We start from the raw sequence: 19,974 nt of genomic DNA on the forward strand, positions 1-19,974 counted from the left end.
GGCAGGTTTTTTGTAACAAACATTGTATAACTATTTGACTCTTTAAACCAAGGTTGTTCAAACTTTTCTGAATGTCACCACAGTAAAAATCTGAATTTTACTTTACAACCCAGTACAGACATCCAAGTATTAGAGAGGTCCACGGAATCTCCAATCACTTCTGGTTAGTGTGAAAATTGGAGAACCCATGTTTCCACTTACCCAGAAATTCCACTTTTAGGTATTTTTCAAAACAAATTTAGCACATATATGCCAGGAGACGCATGCTAGAATATTCACACCCATACTAGTCACAATGACTAAAAACTGGAAATGAGCCAACGCCCAACAGTAAGAGAATGGACAGATACAATGGATAACTAGAATATTTTACAGCCAGTGGAACACCCTGGATGAATCCTAGCAAAATAATGTAAAGTCAAATTAGCAGGTCCCTGGTATTACATGGTCATAAGGAATCGTTGTTGATTTTTGTTAGGTGTGATAATAGTAATATAGTTATGTAAGAAAATGTCAACAGTTTTTAGAAACGAGTATTGACATATGTACAAGTGATTAAATGCACAAGTACAATTTTTGACACCCAAATTGTAGTTATTCAAGTTATTTTTACAAATTTATGTCTCCTAATGTGAAAAGGTGGTTTTTTACTTCGTGCTCTGCAAATTTATATCAGCAGTAAGAAGGGCTTCAGTGAAATGATAAGATGTCTAAGATTTGCAGGAAAAGAGAAAGAAAAACATGATAGATGAACAAGTGTGGCAAAACCTTGATAATGGTTGAAGGTGGCTGCTGGGTATATAGAGGTCCATGATATTCTGCTTTTCTCTGTTTTGTGGGTTTGAAATCTCCATAACAAGAACATTTTTAATAAACAAGCCAGTCCCAGAAAACAAAATATTTTCATGCTTCTTTTATACAGTTCAGAAGCAAGTAAAATGAAGCTAAAGACATCTGTGATCATTAAAAGAAGGAAAGGCAGAAAAATGAAAACACAAATCCAGACTAGTGGTCCCTTCTGAGAAGCAGGCTGGGGCTGGGACAGGGCAGAAGCCTGTCTGTGAGGAAGTTCTTAGAAATAATCTATGCGTTGGGTTAGGCACTGGATTCACAGGTGCTCAGATTTTTTAATAAATAGATAACAGAAGACAAGAGGGGTATGCATAGACCATTTGATGATAGTGGACCAATGAAGTGTTATGCATAATCCAATTTTGTGCATCTGAGGTTTAAAAAAAGTATATGGGACTCTCAGACACAGAGAACAAACTAGTGGTTACCAATAGAGAGAGGGAAGTGGGGAAGGGCAAGATAGGGGTACAGGATTAAGAAATATAAACTACTATGTATAAAATAGATAAGCAACAAGGGTATATTGTACAGCACAAGGAAATATAGCCATTATTTTGTAATAACTTTAAATGGAGCATAATCTATAAAAATATGGAATCACTATGTTGTACACCTGAAGCTAATATAATATTGTAAATCAATATACTTCAATTTAAAAAAGTAAAATATAGGGCTTCCCTGGTGGCGCAGTGGTTGAGAGTCCGCCTGCCGATGCGGGGGACACGGGTTCGTGCCCCGGTCCGCATGCGGCGGAGTGGCTGGGCCCGTGAGCCATGGCCGCTGAGCCTGCGCGTCCGGAGCCTGTGCTCCGCAACGGGAGAGGCTACGACAGTGAGAGGCCCGCATACCACACACACACACACACAAAAAAAGTAAAATATATATATTTTTAAATACATGATTTCAGGGAATTCCTTGGCGGTCCAGTGGTTAGGACTCTGCACTTCCATTGCAGGGGGCATGGGTTTGATGCCTGGTCAGAGAACTGAGATCCTGCAACCCACATGGCATGGCCAAAAATAAATAAATAAATTAATTAATTAATTAATTAATTATATGGTTTCTCTACTGGGGATCTTACACTTCCAAAGTGAGAGTGCTGTCTCAAAAAGGTTTCTGAAGTAGGAGTGGGGAAAGAGATCTCCTGTCTTCGTTCTGCTAGTTCCTGTGACTAATTCCTGTGGCTGGCTCAGTTTCCTCACCCGTAAAATTAGCAATATGGCCAAATCATTGCTGAAGCTCCTATTAAGAAAGGAAGGCTGACTGAGTACTGGGCGGAGAGGCAAAACACGACAGGTGTCTCTGGCAACAGGCTTCCAGCGTCCCCGGAACAGCAGAGAAACCTCACCCCATCACAACCTCCCCCAGGGCCCCGCCTCCCTGTTCCCACCCCTCCCTCTTCCAGGACCCCAGGTCTGGCCTCCATTCTTCCCGCTTCCTCAGTCTTAGATAACCAGTGCTGAGCCCATTCCCCACGTCCCCACACCCAGCATCTACCCCTCAGTCTCCCTTCCCCTCCCAGAAATCCAGGCCTAGCCCCTAGTCATTCTTGGGAAATCCATTCTGCCTTCAGTACATGAAGATCCAGTGCCAGATCTAGTGGTGCATGAAGCCACCTCCACACTCCCTTCTCCAGGCCTGGATGTTGCTCCCGGGCCCCGAGGAGCAGGCAGGGCCAGAGAGGATGACTAGGTCCTCACAGCAGGGGTGACTCAGCCCCAAGGAACAGTCAGGGGGCCTGCTTTGCTGCTGTGTCCCTCCCAGGTCTGTTCCACTTGTCCCCCTGCCACTCCCCTTCTCTCTTGCCCACATCCAGGAACTGAGAATTCTCTAGAAGCCCTCCCGCTGCCTCCACATTTATCTCAGGAAGCCATCTGAGATCAGAGACTCTAAGCCAGTCAGAGGGTGTGACTGACACCGGCTGGTGGCTGGTCCCTCGGGCCTCACACCTCTCTGTGCTTCAGGCCTTCCCCCCACTGCAGCTGCTTCTCCCTGTCTGAGGACTTTCTCTGAAGCCTCAGAAAGTGACCTTGCCCTTGTGAAAGCAGGCTAGAAGTGCAGGGGAATGAACCCCCCCCCCCCACCTTGGAGCGACCCTCTACCTGTGGCTGACAAAAGCCAGTCATGTCTAGTGTCCAGATCTTCCCCCACAGGTGGGGTGAGGTGACTGCTTCTCAGGGGAGGAAGCTCCACTCGCCACAGTGCAGACCTGCTTCAGAACCCACCTTCCCTACCTCACTTCCCCACACCCTGGAGGGGGCCGGTTCCTGCACCTCGTAAATAACCCCGCTTTCCCTGGGATCTTTGTCTTAAGGTCTGCTTCTGGGGGAACCCAAACTAAGACCGTGGGATCTCACAGAATTCTTTAGAGTAGTCCCTTCCCACTACAGATGAGGAAACTGAGACCCAGAGAGGAGACACCCTGCCCACCCCACCCCCAGCCTCCTGACGCCTGGTCATCACCACGGACATGGCCTCCTCCACTTGAAAGAGAACTTGCCAAAATACCTCAAATCCTTTAAGGACTGTTTCCCAGTCTTCATTCATTCACGTATCGCCTTTACAATTTTTGCCAAAAGCCACATGACCTTTTCATATTTGTCACGTTGCCACCTGTAGTATTTACTTCACATATTTTAATAGACTCTCTTTTTCACTTAAATTTTCTTTTTCCATTGTTAGTTTCTATTTTAAAAATAAAAATTATATTTTAATAGATAATACATTCATATTGTTCAAAATTCAAAAGGTTCAATAACGTACACAGTGAAGTTTCCCTCCCAGCCCTGCTCCCAACCTCCCAGAGACACAGGACCAGTTTCTTGTATGTCTTTCCTGAGATAATCTAGGACTATATAAGCGTGTGTGTGCACGTGTGTGTGTTTTCTCTAATACATGTATTTTTTCAATTTTTTATTGAGGCATAGTTGATGTACAATCTCATGTAAGTTTCAAGCGTACAACAATTTTTAAAGATTATACTCCATTTATAGTTATTATACAATATTGGCTATATTTCCTATGCTGTACTAATACCTGTATTTCTTTTTTCATTTATTTATTTATTTTTATTTTTGCCTGCGTTGGGTCTTCGTTGCTATGCACGGGCTTTCTCTAGTTGTGGCGAGCAGGGGTTACTCTTCGTTATGGTGTGCGGGCTTCTCATTGCGGTGGCTTCTCTTGTTGTGGAGCACAGGCTCTAGGCACGCGGGCTTCAGTAGTTGTGGCACGTGGGCTCAGTAGTTGTGGCTCACGGGCTTAGTTACTCCGTGGCATGTAGGATCTTCCCAGACCAGGGCTCGAACCCGTGTCCCCTCCATTGGCAGGCAGATTCTCAACCACTGCGCCACCAGGGAAGTCCCAATACATGTATTTTTAAAGTTAACTTTATATATCAAAACCATAGATAGAAGCCAGTATTACTTGCTTATAAATAGAAGGTAATGGTAAAAATAAATATAATGAATACAAAAGAAAATTAAATTCCTGCAAGATTTTGCTTATTATAGGGTCTGAACCTGAGACGAACATCTTTCTCTGTTACAAAGATGAGTAAGTGTCCAAAAGGTCCTAAGAGTCCCAAATGCAGACCTTCTCCTGGACTGAATCAGCAGGATTATAGGTGTATCAAAAAGAGAATAACGTTCTCATGTGTGAGTCACTGATGAATGACTGTTCCAGTAAAACCATCAAGTTATTGTTGGAGAACATCCCTTCCAGAGACAAAATTTACTTCATGGCCTTGAGGTGTAAACTAGCTGTGAGTTAGACCGAACCAGCTTCGCCACTTCCTACTTTTGTTACCTCCTCTAAGCATCAATATCCTCACTGGTTTGAAAAAGAAAATAACACTGATGGTCCCCACCTAACTGCACACTTGAGTGTGGTCCCATGAGACATCTCTCTCTGAGTCCTCATCCCTCCATCCTGTGGACATCTATGATGGTACCCACTCACTGCCAAAAACGGGGAGACGGCAGAGAAATAGAAGAAAATTTAAATCACCGGGAATCCCATGGGTGACGTGTTTCGGCATTGCTTTTGTCTTTGTTTCAGAGAAATTTTTCCTCATAATTACAACCATGGTGGATGTATAGTTTGATATGACACTTGTTTGTTGTCTCTCACTTAAATCATGAGTAAGTCCCATTTCATTAAAAACTCTTTGACATTATATAGTACACTATTTTGTTCACAAAGTTTCATGATGGTTTGAAGGAAAAGAACATGCGTTTACACAGAGGAAGCTGTTTCTATCCATTCAGCCAGGCCTTGGGCAACTGAACAGGGGGTTTCCTGGCTCTCGAGTCCCTTCCTGAAACCCCCAGCTCCGCCCAGCCTTTTGAAATTCTTTGCTCAGGCTCTATTCTCAGGAAAAAGCCTGAAAATCAGTAACAACTTAGGTTGGCTAAGATTACCTTCAATTTCACTAACACAGCATTCCTTCTGAGGATCTCAAGGTACCTGTCATACCCCCCCAGCAACTTCTTCAGATCTCTTTTAAGCTGAGGATTAAATAATGACTGCGTGGAAGACAAAGTCAAGAAAGGTCAAGATTTGGAGAGAAACAGACTTGGGCTCCAAGCCTGGCACCATCAGTCAGTTGTCATGAGAAACACAGTTTTCTCCAATAAGATGGAAACATAATTTCCATTCTCCCCCAACCCTCCAAGAGGATCAGATAAGATTATAGATTCGAAAGCGCTTGGTACAGTCCTAAAGCACTACCTATGGAAGGTGCGGTTGCTTTGAAATTGGGAGGTTCTGAAGAAGTTAGGGTTTAAGGTTCAAACTCCACTTAGGGACAAGAGATTCTCCTACCAGGCAGAGCAGTGGGGGCGTTGATACAAAGAGCACATGCCCAAGAGTTAGAAGCCCTCTCCTGCTGGAAAGAGCTCACAGCTTAAAGAGAAGCGCCTATCCTTGTTCAGGTACCCTGAGGGCACAAAAATACCCATGCAAAAGACACTTGGGCCTGAGCTTTTCAAAAACTTTTTCTCTAAAACCCACAAGGCATAGAATTCCAAAAACAAAAGACAAACTGTCTGATTAGGAGAAAAAACTTGCAACATATGTATGTAGTAGGCAAAAGATATGTACGCAGAATTTATAAAGAACCACTATAACTCATTAGGAAAAAGGAGCAAGTGATATGCACAGGCAATTTTTAGAAGAGGAAAAATAACTGGTCTATAAATACATGTAATGAAAAATATATAAATTAAAATAACAGTGGGACACCTGAAGCTAACGACTTTGTAAATCAAGTCTACTCCAATAAAAATTTAAAAAAAAAGAACAGTAGGATACTATTTATTTATTTCTTACCACATTGGCAAAAAGAAAAAAGAATTTGAGTTTGATAATATTGAGTGCTGGAGAAGCTCTAGGGAAACTATATTCTCGTATTGGCGCTGTTTGGAGTATAAACTGATAGAGACAATTTTTGTTTAAAGTCCCAAAGCTGAGGACAGTACATGATCACGATCAATTCACTGCCCCATATTCTAAAGAGAGCTGCGGACATACCCTTTGGGACTTCCCAGTGAGAGATCAGGTCCAGCCCCACAAATTCCACCCACATCACCCACCTGGATGGACTAGAGAGCTGTGAGGTTTCCCCGCCTGTTCCCCAAAGAGGGTTCCTCACACCCGGAAGCAAGTGACAGGGTTTCCCAAAAGAAGCCTTCATGGAGATTGGAGGTAGCTCTCCCGCCCTGGGCTGCAGGAACTGGAAAGATGAAGGCTGGCCAGAAGTTCTTTTTTTTTTTTTTTACTTTATAACAAAGTGAATCAGTTATACATATACATATGTTCCCATATCTCTTCCCTCTTGCTTCTCCCCCACCTCCCCCCCTCCCTATCCCACCCCTCCAGGCGGTCACAAAGCACCGAGCTGATCTCCCTGTGCTATGCGACTGCTTCCCACTAGCTATCTACCTTACGTTTGGTAGTGTATATATGTCCATGCCTCTCTCTCGCTTTGTCACAGCTTACCCTTCCCCCTCCACATATCCTCAAGTCCATTCTCTAGTAGGTCTGTGTCTTTATTCCTGTCTTACCCCTAGGTTCTTCACGACATTTTTTTTTCTTAAATTCCATATATATGTGTTAGCATACAGTATTTGTCTTTCTCTTTCTGACTTACTTTAGGAGAACCTGACACATGTCACCTGGGCTTGGAGACCTACATGGACTTGGAGACTGACGCTGGTTTCCCATCTGGAGGACTGTAAAGGAGGGACAGAGTATACAGGAGCAGCCCAAGATGGTGAGGCAAGGAGAGAGATAGGATCACGCCCTTATCTTTAGGTGAGAAGCCCTAGGCCAAGTGAATGCGGACAAAAGTAACTGGGCTCAAGGTGTGATAGGTCCCTGCCTGGGGCAGCCGCCCACCTGCCTTGGCAAAGGGACCCAGGAGTAGTGTAACCACTGCAGGTGTGTGGCGCAGGGACGCAGGGCAGGAGCTGAGGGGTTGTCACAGGAGGGCCCGAGATTGTCTGCCTACATCACCTCTGAAGAACCCAACAACGCCTCCCATGAAAGCAGCAGTATTTGGATGCCTGTCATGACAGGGGTCCCAGATTAGAGCCACCACCAATCATATGTCACTCTGCCTCTTTTTCCTCTAAGTAACCTGAACCTTGAAGGAGCCAGCAGAGCAGGGGTGGGGAGGGTTTGGGGGAAGGAAGGGGATTGAGAGGAGAGTGAAAAACTCGATCCCCACCCCCTTTTCCACTGAAGTGGAAAGTTGTGGCTTTAAATTGACAGTGATGTTGAAATTTTGAATTATGCTGGACTGGGCATTCTCATACCCGAAAATGACATCAGAAAGACTGTTCTGATAGCTGAGAATGACCCCAAAGCTATACAGTCCTCCAGAGCATGGCTGAACCCAATGATAAAAGATGGTTTCCTGATGTAATCCTTCAAGTCCAACAGCTTTGAAGTTTTAACCACTTCATGTCCATGTAATCCTTCCACTCCACCACTTTTTCTTCAAGTCCACAATTTTATGGTGACACCATTAAAATTTTTAAGATGCTCATGCTGGGACTCAGAAACTCTACCACTCAGTACCTACCCTAGAGAAGAAACCCTTGCACATGTGCACACAGAGGCACACCCACAGATGTTAACTGCAGCATTGTTTGTAATAACAAAGGTTAGAAACAAATATCAGTCAATCAGGGAATGATAAAGTAAGCTATGACACATTCACACAGTGGAGTACTACACTGCAATGAAAAAGGAGAAGGTACATTCTATATAGTAACATGGACAGATCTCCTGTCTGTATGACTGAATTGAAAAAAAGATGTTGCAGAATATGTAGAATAGTATGTCATACTCATATAGAGTACGACATCACTTATACAGAAAGAAAAACACTGTATTATATATCAATATTATCTGTGGGACACATATATGTACAGAAAATCCTGGAAAACTACTCACCAAACTGACAACGGGGATCATTTCTGATGAGGAAGGAAGAGAAGAAATTAGGATTTGAAAGCATGGGCAGAGAACTTTCCCCTTGTAAAATATTATTAAGTATATTCATGCATTATTTATATTTTTTTTAATTTTTAAAATAATTTTAAGAACTCATATCCTTGAGGGTCTGAAAGTCTAGATCCAAACAGCCAGCACCAGGGCAAAACTTTGTGGACATCTCTTGTTTAATCTCAAAAATTTGCGCAAATTCTGTACTCCATAATGTTTCTTTTGATATAAACATGATGTTTTCAATGTTTACCTATTGGTTGAATAACACAACTTTCCCACCACCGCCGCCATTATCAAGAAAAAGAAGAAGGATCTTGGCGTAAAGGTGAGGCTCCAGGACATACCATGCACCTGTGGTACATCCTTCAGGGTCAGACCATCATGTTCCCAGGGATACTCGAACCCCGGGAAAGAGGCAACCGAGCCTGGCAGCCTAGTGAGATGCTAGTTGTCGTGAGGCCTAGGGTTATGAGGATAAATGAAATATTGAATACAAAGTTATTGACACAAAACAAGCTCTCAATAAATGTTTTTGCCCGCAGTTTAGCATGACCGTTTGTTCTTGGACACACAGAAGTCAGGAGGCACAGCAAACCTCTCTGCAGCCAGTTGCAATGGGTTCCCAGAGTGTCCACAAAGGGGGAAATATTAATACTAAAAGAAGAGATTCTGATCCTTTGCTGGAAGGATCCACGTCTCTGTTCCCATTTCCCCTTCCTCCAGCCCCAGGGAGATTCTGACTGAACCAGGTGACCTCCATCCAACAAGGATCACGCAGAGTTTCCCACACACTCGTCCCATCACAACTGCCTTTGGCTCAGGGACTCCATCTCTCACTCAGTCAGCCATGGGGAAGGTCACCGGGTCATTTCTCTCAATGCACACAGCCAAGCCAGGCTAACTTTACACACAAAGAACCCGTGAAGGCTGTGAAAAGGAAGTTTCCCACTGTAATTCCAACAAAAGAAAATTGCCCGCTGTAACTCCAACTCAGTGGAGCAAATGTCTGAGGGCAGCCGCTGAGAGCCATGAGACCTATCCCCGCAGTCTGCTCCCTCAAGCAAGGCAGGGACACCCATGGCCCCTCACGGGGGCAGCTCTCTGGAGGAGTCCCCACAACAGTCAAGGACACATCCACCCAACCTTCTCTCTCTCCTTCACTCGGGGTCAGACGGACATCACAATCTGACGGCCCCATTTTCTCTCTCACAGGCGCCTTCCCTCAGAAAAAAATCCTTGCACATTTAATCCTGTCTTGGCATCTGTGTCTCAGAGTACCCATTTCCTAGAAAAGGCCCAAGAGCCTCCAGCCCTCCCCAGGCACCCATGATGGGGATTCAGTGCAGTGGTTGCCCATTGTAAAGAGGTGCTGGGATCAAGAGAAGCTAAGAAATGTGTTTCTGGAGAAACTTGTAGGATGAGTGGGGGAAGGAAAAGCCATTCCTTGTGGAAACTTGCATAATATGGGGTGTACAGGGACCCCAAGAGTTCATTAGGGCCAGAGTGTAGGCGTATTTGTACACGAGGCACAAGATGAGGCTGGAGCGGGGATTCCCTGTCCAGCGGTTAGGACTCCACTCTCACTGCCGAGGGCGCGGGTTCAATCCCTGGTCAGGGAACTAAGATCGCACAAGCCGAGCGGCACGCGCGGGCAGCCAGGCCAAAGACTGGGGGCTTCTTCCTGCAGGAAACTAGGAGTCCTTGAAAGTTCTGAGCAACGGAATCACATGACCACAGTTGGGTTTTTAAAAAGATTTGATGGGTCAAGACTGAAGGCTGGGCTGGCCATGAGAGGATACTGCCTAGCAATAGGTCATTCATCTCTTCACACAGATTCAATGAGGAAGGAGTCGGAATATAATCGCGTTTATTCATGCTGCTGGATTCGACAACCAAAGAATCCCTTTATTTTATGGTTTTATTTTCTAGCATGAAAGAGCTTCTCAAATGAATCCTCTCTTCTGTGTCCCAGAGCCAGGGCCCAAGAGGCCCTCCTCTGTGAGACGCAGCCAGGAGTGCACCCCCAGCCAGGTCTTGAGGCCTTTCTTATCCTGCCCACCTTCCTCTCCCCCCACCCCCAGAAAATCCCCACAGTTGCCAGGGGGCCCCAGGCCTTTTCACACAGCAGCAGCAGGCCCACTGGTGACAATGCATGGCTGCAGGCCTTCACCCTCCCTTAGGATGAGAGAGGCAGCAGCCACCTGTCCCACCTGCCTGAGTCCCCAGAAACCTCTCCCTCCAGGAAAGAGGGACTCCCACTCTTGGCTTCAGTGGTTACTCCAAAACCCAAGAAACAGGACTTTGAGTTAAAAAAAAAAAAAAAAAAAAAGTTGGCTTTTGAGGAGGCAACTGGGGGGTGGGGGATGTGATGAGGTGGGAGCTTCTATCCTCCACAAGCAGCAGGGCCCAGGGCAGGGCTTGCTTCAGGCTCTTTCTCTTTGTTGGCAACTTGGGGGATTTCCTCCATGTCCTAGACACTCAGTGAACATATTCCAGAGACAAAGGGCAAAAAATTGGGGGTCAGTTTATTCACCCAGCATAGGCTCTGGCGGTTTTTATTTTTATTTTTTTTAATTAATTAATTTATTTGTTTGTTTTTTACTTTTGGCTGCTTTGGGTCTTCGTTGCTGAGCACAGGTTTTCTCTAGTTGCAGCGAGCAGGGGCTACTCTACTGTGCGTGGGCTTCTCATTGCAGTGGCTTCTCTTGTGGCAGAGCACAGGCTCTAGGCGTGCGGGCTCAGTAGTTGTGGCGCACAGGCTTAGTTGCTCCGTGGCATGTGGGATCTTCCCGGACCAGGGCTCGAACCCGTGTCCCCTGCATTGGCAGGTGGATTCTTAACCACTGTTAAGGGCTTCCACAGGGAAGCCCTGTGGCAGTTTTTAAACAGTTGTTGCATGGAGGAATATGTTTTGGGTTTTCCATGCCTCATAGCTGATAGCTATGTGATAACTGACTCTCTATAACAGAGAGCTGACTGAACAGGAGGGCTAGCTAAGTCAGCAATGCTTCAGGTGTGATCCTGCTTGTGACCTGTAGCATCAGTGCCCCCTGTGGACTTGTTAGAAAGGCACATTTTTGACCTGCCCTGGCGTACTGAACCAGAACTGTGAGGTGCTTTGAAAAGGTGATATTGATGCATGCTCCAGTTGGGGAATCACCAAGTGGAAGGCCTCTTGCTACAATGAGTCTGGACCCTGGCAGTGGAGGCCCCCAAGGGGGAGCGGAGTGTGAGGCTGCAGGGGCTCCTTACTCTACATCAGGGCTCCCCAACCCCCAGGGTCACAGACCAGTGGCAGTCTGTGGCCCGTTAGGAACCGGGGCCGCACAGCAGGAGGTGGGCTGCACGCAAGCCAGCCGCAGCTTCATCTGCGCTCCCCATCGCTGGCATTACCGCCTGAACCATCCCCCACACCCCCGCCCCCAACCCCCATCCGTGGAAAAATTGTCTTCCACGAAACCGGTCCCTGGTGCCAAAAAGGTTGCGGACCACTGCTCTACAGAGTTCTCCAGCTCCTCCCCGCAATTCTCCCCAAGCCCCCTGACCCTTCCCCAATCTGTTTCTTCCCAGAACCCTTGGGCTTTCCTGGTTCCCCAAGTGGAGTTCCCCCACTGACCTGACTTCAGATCTCCCTTTCCCACCACCACCCCAACCCCTGGCTGGCAGTCCCCTGTTCATGCCAACCCCAAAGTTCTCAGAACGCTTGGAGTCCCCAGTCCCCAACCCCCTCCGCCCTGCCTTCAAGCCCGGCAACCCGACCCGTCTCTCCTTCCAGGCCGGCAGGGCCCCGCACCCCTCCCCAAACCCGGCGGGTGGCTCAGGCCTCGCCACTGCCGTCGGGCCCCACGAGCAGCAGCGGCTGAGTGTTCTTGCCCTTGTCGTGCCAGCACACGTCGAAGAAGGGGTACACAGGCCCGGGCAGGCGCTCGTGGAAGGCGAAGAGCAGCTCGAGTGCGTCGGGGTCGCTGGCGTCGTAGAAGGAGAGGACGCCATCGCAGAAGCTCAGGTAGATCCCGATGCGCGTCGGCCGCCTCTCGGGGGTGCGCAGGGCGCGGGGCTCCTTAGCCTCGACGTGAGCCTCCAGGATCTTGCCTTCGCGCAGCCCGAGCAGCCAGAGCCCCTGCGAGGGCACCGCTTGCAGCCGGCCGCGGCGACCGGCCTGGGCCGAGATCACGCCCAGCGCCCAGCGCGGCTTGTCGCCCACCTCCACCTCCCAGTAATGCTCGCCCTCGGAGAGCAGCTGGTGCGCCACTACCGCCACGGCCTTGTCGAACTGGCGCGGGTCCTCTCCGGCCGGCGGCGCCTTCTGCTCCGAGCACTCCACACGGCGGCCCGAGGCACACAGCACCAGGCTTGGGTGGGCCGTGCTCGGGTCAAAGGTCAGCTCCTGCAGCGCTGCCACGGGAGGGAGGAGGGTCAGGCCCTGCGGGTGTGGCTCCCGCGAGCCTTCTGCCCACCAACCTGTGGGCCAGCTTCGTCTCCTCTAATCCTCCCGGCATCTCTGGGAAGTGAGCCCCTCTCTGCTTACTGGTGGGGGCCGAAGACCACACCTCTCAGGGCTTCAGATTGTTCAGCTGTAAAACGAGGCCATAATTGCCTCCTTCCAGGGTTGTGGGCAGGAGTAAGTTGATACAAGGCATGTCACTCGCCGTCTAAGGCCCCAGAGCAGGAGATGGTCAGGAAGCCCGGTCCTAGGCAAGTCCCTACCTCGCCCTACTGTGTGACCTCAGCCTTGATCCAGTCTCTGGGCCTTAGTCTTCTCTTGGATAAAATGGAGGTCCCTCCATTCCCACAAGTGAGGGCTGCACCAGCCTTGTGTACGTGTCCTGGAGCCTGCAGCCTGCAGCATCCCAATGTGCTTTAGCTATTGGGGAGAGGAGGCTGAGCCCTTGGGCCTCCCCAGCCACAGGCCAGAGTCAGTGTCTGACCGCAGGATTCCATCTCTGCAAGTCCTCAGCCCCCAGTTAGCAGGGATCATCATCTCCACTGGTCAACAGGGGCAGGGACGGGCCAAGGATCACGCAGGGCTCAAACCCGGGCCCCAGCCTCCCCTGCTGCCGGCAGCAACATCCTTTCAGTAAGCAGTGTCCTCACCATGTCAGTCACCCACCTGAAAACCCCATGCCCTCTCAGATCCCTCTCTGAGCACAGGTTATGAAGGTGCAGGGAAACCCCAAGGGAAAGGGGCAGTGGGCCCTTCTTGGATGACCTCCCCAGCTGGAATTGGGAGGCCTCTCTGCATGTGGTCGGAGCCTCCCATCAACCACACAGTTACAAACGCAAACCCAGAGCGAGACCCTCCCAGTACCTGGCATCAGAGCTCGGAACATCTTCCTCCACACCTGGAATTTGAAGTCATCTGAGATGACGGGCAGCTGGATGTCCAGACGGGCAGGTGATGGTGACTCTGCCAGGATCTTCTGCAGCCTGGTGGGGGGGGGGGGGTGAGGTGTGTGCAAAGGGACTTCCTGGAGGAGGCACGGGGTTGGGGGAGGGCAAGCGGGAGTACCCAGAAGAGAGGAGGATGCGTGCTACGGTGGAGTTCCAGGGTCCCCCCCACACCAGCCCCACCACATCACATCCTGGCTTAAAACGCCTCTGTTGGTGTTTCAGTTGGGGAAGATGAAAAAGTTGTGGAGATGGATGGCGGTGATGGTTACACAACAACATGAATGTACTTAATGCCACTGAACTTAAAATGTACACTAAAAAAAATGGTTAAAATGGCGAATTCCCTGGTGGTCCAGTGGTTAGGATTCTGTGCTTTCACTGCCGATCCCTGGTCAGGAAACTAAGATCTCACAAGCCGCGCCAAAATAAAAAAAAAGGTTAAAATGGTAAATTTTATGTTATGAATATTTTACTAGAACTTTTTTAAAGCCTTCTGTTAGGATAAGGTCCAGCTCCTCCGCCCTTCACAGTTGGGCCCCTCCTGCCTCACCAGCTTCATCTTCCCTCCCTCTTAGCAGTTTGCACTGCTGTTCCCTCTGCCTGCAATGCTCTTCCACCAACTCTTTAACCTAGCCAACTCCTGTTCACTCCTTCAGCATCCAACTCCACAATGCACACCTCCGGAAAACCTGCCCTGGCCACCCCCTCCCCTCCACGGCAGCACTGAGTGATTCCTGTGTGCTGTGTCCCTGTCTGTCTCCAGGACCAGTCTGGGAGGTCCCTGAGGAGAAGGACGGGTTGGGTTCTTTTCTACATCCACACAAAGTGCAGGGGAATCGCAGTGGACTGAATGCGAGTAGAGGGTGAGCCAGCCAGTGTCCCTGGCAGACAAGGGCAAAGTGGGAAAGGGGGCAGGGCCAGGCTGATCTCACCTGCTGGTCACCAGGCAGTATTTCTGGAAAGAGAGAAAAAGAGAATGGAGCTGAGCAGGCAGTGGGGACACTGGGGAGTCCTGAGGGTGGGGTGGACCACAGAAATGCTAAGTGTGGGACCAGGAAGAATCAGAGAAGACAAAAGAAACCTAGAATTCAAGGTTGCCCTTAGCCTTTTACCTCTGTGTGAATTAGAAAAATGTACCCTCCTGGGACTTCCCTGGTGTCCCAGTGGTTAAGAATCTGCCTGCCAATGCAGGGGACACGGGTTCAAGCCCTGGTCCGGGAAGATCCCACATGCCGCGGAGCACCTAGGCTCGTGCGCCACAACCACTAAGCCTGAGCTCTAGAGCCTGCGAGCCACAACTACTGAGCCCGCATGCCTAGAGCAACAAGAGAAGCCACCGCAATGAGAAGGCCGCGCACCATAACGAACAGTAGCCCCCGCTCGCCACAAGTAGAGAAAGCCTGCGTGCAGCAACGAAGACCCAACCCAGCCAAAAATAAAATAAATACAAATAATTTTTTTTAATTTAAAAAATGAATAAAGTACCCCCTTCCTCAAGAAACTAATTCCACCTGGTAAAAAAATTGTCCTAATAAATATGCAGACCTACAATATCTATGATATGAATGGTGCCCACTTAGATATAGTGTCCTTGTGCAGTGCCCAACTTAAACAACCATAATGGCCATCTTGGGGTGCACCCCTCCTCAGTGTGTGACACTGGCTCTCCCCTGCCCCTCTCTGGACCTCAGGGTCCCTGCCTGACAATGGAATGAGGTCTCTGAGACCTGAACCCTGGCTGAGGGGCAGAGAGGAAAGCCACCCAGTGCTCACCATGAGGAACTCAGTCTGTGGCTTGTCTGCCACCTCCTCCAGCACCTTCTCCATCTGCCGCAGCTGCTCCAGGTAAGAGTTCAGGCTCCCCAGCTCCCGCCGCAAGGCCACCCCTGCCTCACCCCGTACACGTTCAGCTTCGCGGTCCAAGGAGCCCTCCAGTGCAGCCAGGAACAACCGCATCTTGCCCAGCTGCTCTCCCACGGCCCCCCGGAACTGACGCACTGTCTCCTGTGGGGACAGACAGACAAAAACATTTGGCCGGGAACCCCCAGCCTAAACCCCCAGTCCCCGGGCTCTGCTGCGCGGAGCCCCTCACCTCCACCTCCACCAGCTGATGCTCCAGCACAGCCACACTCTTCTCCTTCCGCATACATGCCTCCTGCAGCTGCAGCTTCTGCTGTGGGAGCTGCGTCTGGGGGGTAAGACATAAAGAAGTGATGTTGCTGCCCACCTCCCCCACTTAACCTGCTCCCTCTGGCTCAGCCTCAGCGCCAGCTTCTCTTCCAGCCAGACTGGCATCTTACCATACACGCTCACTGGTCTCAAGCCCTTGCCGGTACTGGTTCTGAGGTCTAGAATGCTTCACCCTCCTGTGGTCTGGCTAGGTAAGTCCTCCCTAGCCTTGCCTTCCTTCCCTGATTCCATCCCCTCCGCAGACAGCCCCCCAGCACAGGTCTCTGTGAGGATGATAATCACAAATGTGGTTTGGTCTCCTCCACTGGAGGGGCAGGGGCTTTGCACACAGCAGGTTTCAGTGGTGAGCAGAGGATGTGAAAAGAAGAAATGCAGCCTCCTCCTATTCCTGGCCTTCACCCTATACTTAAAAGCAGAACCTTAGCAAAACACCCTAATCAGCCTCCCTGCACACCGGTGCGCTCTTGGGGTAGACATTTTAATAAAAATGTCTTCTGCATGAATGAACCAAACATATCTGTGGGTCAGCTCCTACCCTAGGTCTGTCAGTTTGTGATTCCTGAAATGCAGGTGTAGGGGAGTTCCTATACCTCCAGCCAAAGCCACTGTTTGCTGGGAGGTGCACGGCCCTGGAATCAGACCCATGGCCCTGGAATCAGCCATGCCTCCATGGCTTCCAACCTCAGTTTGGTCTTCTGCAGAATGGGAACAGTCATCCCCACCTCACCTCTGATTGTGACAAATTGGCAGCCTCCTTCCCACCTCCCCCTAAAGGAAGCTGGGAGACCCTCTAAGCACTGTTTGCTGATGAATCCCCACTGGAATTGTACCATGGGCTCCCGTGGCCAGCCGCCAGGTCAGTCTCCTGCCCCAGACGTCCTGCAGGGCCACAGCCCTGCCTGCTGCAGGACAGGGTGGGCCTGGTGGCTCTCAGCCATCCGAGGTTCATGGGCAGAAGGGCTGAGCCATGGGGACCAAGCACAATGCCACCCTAGAAGCTGGGGGCTGCACAGAGACTTTCAGAACATCCCGCAGTGAGGAGGTGTGGGGAGCAGTGCTCCACGACGTGGCGTGTGGTGGATCTTACCGACAGGCTTGTCTCCTACTCCGAGGCGTGCAGGAGGAGGCAGCACGGCTTCAGGGGGGTGTGAGTGTCCCCCTCACCTGGCAGATCCCATTCAACCATACTTGGGTCTGGCACATGGTCTCTGGAGCCAGCCCCTCTTCCTCCCCAAGGACCCAGGTGTTCAGTCCCACCCCAGGCTTCCTGCCCCGCTCCTCCTTCAGGCTCCTTCCAGGGATCCCCATTTCAGACCTCCAGCCAGCCCCTCTCTGCGGCTTAGGGTTGGGCTGGTACAGACCCTGGCAGACTGTATCCCACCCCACTTGCCCCCTGGAGGCTCCTGGGCTGCCTGCTGCCCTGTCCCATTTCACAGACTCTGTTCTCTCTTCACAGATAAAGATGGATAAGGATGGGAGTTCTGGGGTTATCAGCAGAGGTGAGCCTGGGCAGGGAGGGCTCCTGGGTGGAGGAGGCTCCTGCACTGGGTTAGGGACCACCAGCCAGCACCGAGCTGGGCTGTGCTAGGCTGAAGCCGGAGGTACGGTGAAGTTGGGCCCCTGGGAGAGAATGGGGCCCTCGAATACCAGCCTCAGGGCGGGATCTACCCCCTCTAGGAGTCTGGAGGCCAAGGAGAAGTGCATTGCAACGCTGATGTTTGTGGGCAAAGATTACCCCCCACCCCCCCAAACAGCAGCGCGAGAAGACGCTGGCAGTTTCTGCACCGCGGAGACGGCGACGGAGCACCGCTCCACGCCTCCAGACCCCGCCTCCTCCCGTCCCTGCACCTGTCGTTTATTGTTCCAACGACCCTATAAATGCTTCATGACAGACCTCCTCGGGCCTGTGTATACCTAAACCCTCCCGTAGCTGCATGCGTGTGATTTGCCATACGTATGACAGCTGAGCCAGCGTGTGCCTGTGTCTCCATTTGCCAATGTCTGGGTGTCTTTGCTGGGCTTCCATGGAGATCGCCAACCTCGGGGCGCACAACTGTGTGTGGGCTCTGGAAGCGTTCGGAACTTCCAGCTCCAATCACAATAACAGCCTGGACTTGGGTCTCGGTGCCAACCTGGGCCTGTGCACAGAGGTGCGTACCCAGGCGTGCCTTGGCCTCCCGGGTCCCCTTGGATTAGGCCACATCTGATGACGGTCAGGCCCGCACAAGCTCTGCTGCTCCAGGGGCGCAGGGGGGGCCACCGCCCAGCAACTGTGTGCCCACCCCGCCCAGCACCACGCCCCCCCAGGCCAGCCCCGCCCCTCTTACCCGGGCCTGTGCCCAGCAGCAGAGCCTGCGCGCCTGGGCCGCGGGCACCGACTCAGTCCTCGCTCAGCCCCCGGCTCCGCAGACTCCGCCCTACGGCTGAGTCCCCCGCATCTCCGGCGCGCTCCAGCTGGCGCGCCTATCCCGCTGAGGCCGGTCTCCGAGCGCCTCTTCAAGGCTGAGGTCTCCGCCAAGCTCCGCCTTGAGCTCATCAGCACCCCCATTCCCTAGCCGACCCGCCCTGCCCGCGTACCTGGCAACTCCATGCGCCCCGGGCCCTGAAGCTCAAGAGGCCCGATCGGCCCGGCCCCGACCCGTCCAACAACCCCATCCGCCCCCGCCCCCCACCGGAGGCCGCCCGGCCCCGCACCTTGAGGCGCGCATGGGCTTCGGCGGCGGGCAGCAGGCGGTGGCCGCGATGCGAACCGAGCGAAGCGCACACGCCGCACACGAGCACGCGGTCCTGCTCGCAGTAGATGCTCAGCGGGTCTAGGTGCTCTTCGCAGTGGCCCTGCGGCACCTGCGCCAGCCCCTCCACCAGGCGCGCCAGCTGCAGGTTGGTGCTGAGCACCTGCGGCCGCGTGGGTGCCTGGCAGCTCGGGCAGAGCACCGTGCCGTCCGCGGCCGGCTCCCCCGCCACGCGGCCCAGGCAGGCGCGGCAGAAGCTGTGGCCGCACTCGGCTGTCACGGGCGCGTCGAACAGCTGCAGGCACAGCGGGCAGGACAGCTCCTGGTGCAGGAGGCCGGGTGCAGCCGACATTGCGGGCCTGGGTAAGGAGGTGTCGGTCAGGGAGGCTCAGCGGAGCCACAATCCCGGGCCAGCCCCAGCCCCAGGCCGGGCTGGCAGCCCCGCAGGGAGGAGCCCCAGCCTATAGAAGCCTCTCATCTCAAACAGGAAGGGACCCTGGTGCCGGCCAAGGGAGGGAAGGGGACTCCCTCTCAGTCCCAAAGGCAGCCTCAACTGCGGTTCTCAGCCCCGGCCCCCCAAATAGCCCCTATCAGGGACCCGATCTCAATCCCAGTTCCTAAACACGAGGCTGGGTTGCAAACACGGTCTTACCCACCGTCCTTCCCCCGACTTAGCCCCAGGCCTCAGCCCCAACCCCAGATTCTCCAGCGCCCCTCCCCCCTCCCCTCCTCTCACCTCTCCAGGGCCCGCAGCCCTCCCCTCCCCCATATCCCCAGGCCGGCAGGACCCGCAGGACTCACAGGTCTGGTTGGAGATCTTGGACAAAGAGAGACTTGCAAGAGGCCCAGTCAAGGTCAGGCCTAACTGTAGGTGGGTCAGATCTGTGTCTGAAGACAGGTGAGAAGGAAGCACCGAGCTCTGACCGAGGACAAGGGACACCACGGGAGATGGGCCCGCATTGAATAGCAGACAGACCCTCCCAGACTGACCTCTGGCCCCAGGACTATATTTAGCTGCCCTGCCCACCCCCTTCCATCACTTCTGGAAACCGTTCTAAAAGTGAGGACTGAGCTGTCAGCGGACAAGCATCACATGTCAAGGCCACCTGTCCTGGCCCATCCCACTGTCCTCTCCCCTGCCCAGCCTGGAGCCAGAGCTCAGAGCCAGCAGAGACAGGGCCTCTCATACCACGGAAAAGACAGAAACATGATTGAAGGGAATCTCCTCTTTCTCCCTCACCCCAGCCTCCGCACTCTCCAGCCTCCCCCGTTCCCTGCCTGTGGCCCCCTCCCCGGC

General features: G+C 51.7%; 1 protein-coding gene across 1 annotated transcript; it reads right to left on the reverse strand.

Annotated features, from left to right (window-relative positions):
* Positions 1-12,118: 12,118 nt before the first annotated feature.
* Positions 12,119-19,029, reverse strand: TRIM72 (tripartite motif containing 72). Its single transcript, XM_030871837.2, has 6 exons — positions 18,640-19,029; positions 15,848-15,943; positions 15,529-15,759; positions 14,688-14,710; positions 13,673-13,791; positions 12,119-12,759 (listed from the first exon to the last, which is right to left on the reverse strand). The coding sequence occupies exons 1-6, from the start codon at positions 19,027-19,029 to the stop codon at positions 12,182-12,184; spliced, it is 1,437 nt and encodes a 478-aa protein (XP_030727697.2). The 3' UTR covers positions 12,119-12,181.
* Between the last annotated feature and the right edge of the window lie 945 nt (positions 19,030-19,974).

This window comes from Globicephala melas, chromosome 15 (genome assembly GCF_963455315.2).
Source record: "Globicephala melas chromosome 15, mGloMel1.2, whole genome shotgun sequence".
Taxonomy (NCBI): Eukaryota; Metazoa; Chordata; class Mammalia; order Artiodactyla; family Delphinidae; genus Globicephala; species Globicephala melas.